Below are 5,837 nucleotides of genomic sequence, written 5' to 3' on the forward strand. Positions count from 1 at the left end.
CCATTCTCTTTACCACTTATGTAAAGATGCCCTGGGACAGAGAGCCAGGTAAAGCCTCACACACCAGGACATGTTACAGAAAGTAGACCCAGAGGCCAGACCAGGAGAGATGTTCAGAGAGAGGGGTTTGGCAGAGACTCCAGCCCACACAGCAAAATGACTCCACCTGACAGAGGTGAGCCTGCCGAGGAACCACAGTCTCACCTTGCACCAGCCATCATGGTCAAACCCTCATTCACTACATAAAACAATGTTATCAGGTGCTCACATTCATTGTCTTTAATAGGTGAAGGGAGTAAAACCACCAGTTAATATGACTGAGGGAGCTGACAGATTTAATAATAAAGAGACCAAACGTGGCCTGTCGCACCACAGCAAATAGCTGCTTCCCTGAGGATCATGGTTCAGCTCTGACAATACAATAAATCATGGACTCTTCTCATGGTGGGAAGCCCTTTCTCTCTTCATGTTTATGACCCAAAAGATTCAGCTCTACACACACAGTTAGGAGGGAATACCAACTTTTATTTACACTTGGTTTAAGCTTAGAACCACCTTAGATAGTATAGCAAAGCACAGATCCCGGGACCAAGGTTCAGATGTCAACACAAGCACATTAACTGACAAGAGGTAAACGGCACTGCGGTTTCATCAGCAAAGCCAGGAGAGCTTCCGGCAGCTGTGACTGCTCCCCCAGTCCCTACTCCACACCAAGGGTGCTGCAGATCCAGCTCTCTGTTAGGGTGGGACTCTGTGGGTGAGTGAACCTCTAACCCCAGCCCTTCACTAAAGGCAAGAAACAGGAATCTGACTGTCGTAAACACTGAGTGAGAAAAACTGCACATAGGTGTTCAATAAATATTATTTACAAACTTGCCCAACATAAGGACAGAAGCTTTTGAGTTCTGACAGTCAGTTCGAGGGACAGGGTCTGGTGGTAAGTTACACTGCTTTTGCCTGGACCCCTTCTCATTTAATTGATGAGTTAAATAACGATTTTAAAAACCATATATATGTAATCCTCATCCAAAAAACCACACAAAAGTATGCACATTTACACTGTGTGTGCATGTGCGCGTACATACACAGAAGCCACGAGGTAGTTTAAATTGCCATTAACTATCAATACTTTGCCCTAATTCTCTTGTTGCTAAGTGTACAACCGAGTGGCTGACCAAGAGCTGCTAGGTTAAATGAAAACCAGAACTCAAAAAATTATAGGAGAGAATCACATTTACAAGTGAACAATAAATACAATTGTATTTAATTTCTTGGTCTCTGAAAAGTAGGCTGTGACTGCTTTAAATGGTCCAGTTATATGAATTTTCTATAAAGCTAAAGGACACAGCCCTCTGCTACAATTTATACAACTTACTAAGGAGTCTCAGTAATTCTATTTTACAATTTTCCCCTCTATGCCTATGGAGGATTTAATACAAACTCTATGTAAAATAATATTTAAACATTATTTCTAAACTTCATTTGGAATTCCTTCAATAAAAAAATAATCACCATTCTCCACTTTCTCGGGAAAGTTCCAGATGAACCCCCGCAGAGAACTGCTGCCCTGAGTGTCTGGAAAAATCCAGATCCCACACCTCTAGGCCAAAAAAGTGCAATGAAGTCACACTTCACGGGAAAAAGCAACATCTATTGTTCTTAGAGTCTGACTCTCTTCCCCCACAGCAAAAGTCTCTTGATAGGTACGCCATGCTGTTTAAGTTGCCAGGGAAATGGGGCTCTCTCAAGCCAGAGCAGGAAAGTCCTCAGGGTCATCTGGGTTTGGAGCAACATCTTGTGTCTGAAAAACAAGTTTTAAAACCATCATTTCCCCCACTGCCACCTTGATGCCTGGTCTCTCCCAGATAAGCTCATACCCGCTCTGCAGAGAACCTGGCAGTGCCTGCCTCCAAGTCTTACTGAGTGACCCTTTTTATACCTGGCACTTTCATTATCCATTCATTATCCAATAAATATGACAGATTGCTTTCTGTGTGTTAGACACAAAAGATAATAGGATAATTAAAGACAGGTCCTATCCTCAGGAGCTTCCGGAGAAAGAGTGCTGTGGGATCTGTGCTCTTTGATCATTTCACTACCTGATCTTATTTCCAGGAGATGCTTCCAGAAAACCTTACCTGACCAATTATACTGACTCCCCCTGCGGTGGGCCCTGTTCCCTCTGTTACTGACGTCTCTACTTAGTAACTTCTCAGTGCACCTTAACCCTGACGGAGGGCTGCCCAGGGCAGTTCTAAGCTGGAAGCGCACAGGTGGGCAGCAGGAGAGGCGGAGCTCCCCTCCACAGTCAGTACTACTGGTGCTGAAACTGTGCTGTTGGAAAAGAGTATTTTCTATTCCTAGAACAGATTCTTTTCCCGACCTGGCCTCAAATGTACCCGGGAAAAACACTGTGGTATAACAAATTAGGCACTTCTCCCAGGGGCTGCTCCCTGGAGTGGGAATCATGCAGCAGAAGAAACATTTCCAAGACCAGCCATAGAAAAGGGGCTGTTCCGTGGAACATGAGGGCTACAGGGCCTGGAGTCCAACCCCACGCAATAGGCATTCAAATCTTTGTTCATGAAACATTTCTGAAGTGCCTGCTCTATGCTTACATTGTGCTAGACACTGGAAAAGCAATAATGAGCAAAGGCAGTTTCTGTGTCTACTCTAGAGACAGTTGTCACTGACCAACAAACACACTAGATACAATTAGAAATGGACACATGTGTCAAACAAAATTCTTTGCTCAAAGATTCTGACCTGTTATAGAAGGGAAATGTGCTCAGAGAAGCCTCTGAGGAGATGAAGTTAGAGGAGCTATTCTAGGTAAGCAGGCACGGTAAGAGAAGGGGCAACAGGTGTAGAAGCCCCATGGTGCGACATCTGAGTTAGCCTGGGGGGTGGGTCCATCTCAGGATGGATTCTGCGCTCCCTGTAAGCATCACGAGGATGCAGAGAGGACAAGCAGACCAAGGTAGTACGCAACTGTCAGGTGTTCTGGCTCAGTCCCACGCTTGGGCTTGGGCTCTCATCTGATGCAAGTGAGTAAATTTTCCTCATTTGTGAGTATGTATTCATGGCAGATTAGACCTCCTTGATGGCCCTCGGAGGCCAAGGGTTCAAAATACTCTATCCCTGACATTCATGATGCTGACATCATCCAAATATCCCAACCTCAGACCCATACGAGACAGGAGGAATCAATAAAACTGATGACCCTCCAGAACTGGAATGTGTAGGCCCAAGGCATTGCATGTTCTCGCTTCCTTCAGAAAAGCATCCTACACTCACTCACCACAACTTCTGCTCTGGGTCCATAGTTCTCTGCCCTTCTGATCCTTCCCCGGCCTCCTCGTGTGCCACCTCTGGCTCCACGTCCGGGACGAGGGAGGTTACCAAAATTAATCTCCAGCTGGGATGTGATGTCATTGGCCGCTTTCCGGAAAACGTGGGCATCATCCTCATAGTCATCCTTCACCATCTGAAACACAGTGACAGCAACACACACACACAGTCACCAACATGGACACTATCTGGGTTCCCTGTTGTAGAGCTGGGATGGCAGCAGGCTAGAAAAGGCAGCCTCCCTGAGCTGGCACTGCCACAGGCCACTGCGTGTGGCAGGGCGAAGTGACACCCCTGCTTCAGCCCCGGCGCGGGTGCTGGTGGCTTCCTTGCAGTTCTCAGTCCTATTCCAAGTATCTTTAATCTGTTTCAAGTGAAACCAAATTTCTGTGGTACTAAAGGTTAAGTGGTAAGATTTGACATGACTAACAGCACTCAATATAAATGTTTTAAATCGAAGTATATTTTGGTAAGATTAAAAGTTTTATTTCTGCCTTTTATTTGTTTACAAATACTACTAAGATAAATGAGAATATCACCTTCCTGGAATAGAACTTGATTGAGAAACTCTTTTTAATGTGGATGCTGATTCTACAAATACCTTATGTTAAAAACTGTATGAAGTACAATAATTGTGTTTCTGTCACAGTTTCATGCTAAAAAGAAAGTGGACACCTTAAGTAGATGGACTCTTACAACTCACAAGAGAAGAACAAGTCAGAAGTACTGAATTATGATAAACAAAAAAAAGGCAAACTGTAAACTACTACCTTCTTTAGAAAATAACTGGAAGGTCTAGCTTTAGCCCCCGCCCTTTTTTGCTTACTACAGAACGCTGAGTAACAGTCAAAGGTAAAAGCACTTGAAGGGCTCAGTTCATTTCACAAACTACCATTAGGTCAGAATGGTACAGACCACAGAGCTCCCCACAAACAAGAGGTATTTTTCTAGAGCTTTGTCTCTTATCTTAGAGTGCCTAGAAGACTGTAAACCAGTGACCCCTAGGATTTTGCTTCTGTTGCTTTAAGAACAATTCCTGGCTAAAATCTTCAGTGCCATAAGATTCAAAAGGACTAAGGCTATGCCTTTTATTGAGACCAAGTGGGATGACTCAGCTAACCCAGTTGCTTCAAATATTCCAGAAGAACACTCTCTGGAGCCAGGGAGGATGAATTTGGTGTGGATTAAGGAAGAGCAGCTTCTATTTTTACCTACCATGTCAGCTGCACATTGCACATCCTGACAGCACATTTGTTTTAGGCAAAGCTTTATTTACAATGCCCCAGAACAAAAAGAACAAAGAAAGTGGACAGGAAAAGAATCAATCCAGCTGGCTGATGGCCTTGTAAAAACACTTCACAGAGGTTTCCACCATAAGATGGCTCTGGCTTCCCGAATTGACAAAAAGCCATTTCTTGTAGTAAGGCCTCGAAGAGCTTGAAGTGACCAAAACAGGAGGGGGAGGGGATCCTAATAAAGTATTCATTCAAACCCAACAAACCAAAGGGTAAATGGGCTCACAGACAAATTTATGTAACATAAAATCCCTGGGTTTCAAGTGGGAAGTCAATAAATACTTAGCAAAGAAAGAGTTTACTCACCACTACCATTAACACATGGGCTGGCCATTATCTAGAAAACAGTGGTGTTTGCATGACCAAATTTTAAAGTCAGAATGCTTCAGCAAACCCTTAAATTCAGTCACTTAAGCAGAATGTGATTAAATGATTTGCTGACCAGGAAGCCTCTCTGGTGGCTTAGGGGTTAAGTCTCAGCACTATTAGTGCTACGGCCTGAGTTTGATCCCCAGCCAGGGAGGTGACCCACATGGCACAGCAGACCTCTCCTTTCCCGCCTGCTGCTCCCCTTGGCAGTTTATTTCAGTAAATTCCTCTGTTCTGTTCCTCACTCAGTCTCTGGTGAATCCTTTCCCCTCTCCCCTGCACCCCTCACCCCCACCCCCCAGCTCTGGCCTACACTCCAGTTCTTCTATGCATAAGTAAATAAATCTTTTTAAAATAGGATTTGTTGACCATCCTCATTCAATATATGCAGTCAGATACTTTCAAAGCTAAGGCCTCCACTAGAGAACTGAACATACAAAGTGAAAAATGGTGTCCTCGCTGGAGAAAGGCTCTGAGCTGTCCCGCAGCATAACTGTGTTTTGAGCGATGCCTGTAACACTGTCAGGCTCTTTATGGCCCTCTCCAGAGAGGCAGGTAGTGATGCAGAGGGAACGAAGCTGCTGGAGTACCAGGAGCAAGACTTCACAGAGCACAAAACCCAAATTAGTTTAATATTATCAACTGTTCCCAACGAACTGCTCTTATTGCAAATAAGAGCTGAATGTAATCCAGTCATGGAAATACAGCATAGTTATCCTTTGAAATGGCTTTGTTCAGGAAACACTGTACCTCCCTTACAAGGCAAAAAAATGAAGAACCTCGCACAGCATAGTTGTAGAGCAGAAAATGCACTGTCACTTA

The 5,837-nt window shown here is 44.3% G+C and overlaps 1 protein-coding gene across 1 annotated transcript in view; it reads right to left on the minus strand.

Moving 5' to 3' along the window:
- Window positions 1-504: 504 nt before the first annotated feature.
- Window positions 505-5,837, minus strand: part of HABP4 (hyaluronan binding protein 4) — a 38,998-nt gene continuing 33,665 nt past the window's right edge. The window contains exons 7-8 of the mRNA XM_004684913.2: window positions 3,302-3,487; window positions 505-1,801 (exon numbers count right to left, since the gene is read on the minus strand). Coding sequence (XP_004684970.1) covers window positions 1,745-1,801; window positions 3,302-3,487 — 243 coding nt within the window. The 3' untranslated portion in view covers window positions 505-1,744. The remainder of the gene's footprint in view (window positions 1,802-3,301; window positions 3,488-5,837) is intronic.

This window comes from Condylura cristata, unplaced genomic scaffold, assembly GCF_000260355.1.
Source record: "Condylura cristata isolate star-nosed mole 26May11 unplaced genomic scaffold, ConCri1.0 scaffold00017, whole genome shotgun sequence".
NCBI lineage: Eukaryota > Metazoa > Chordata > Mammalia > Eulipotyphla > Talpidae > Condylura > Condylura cristata.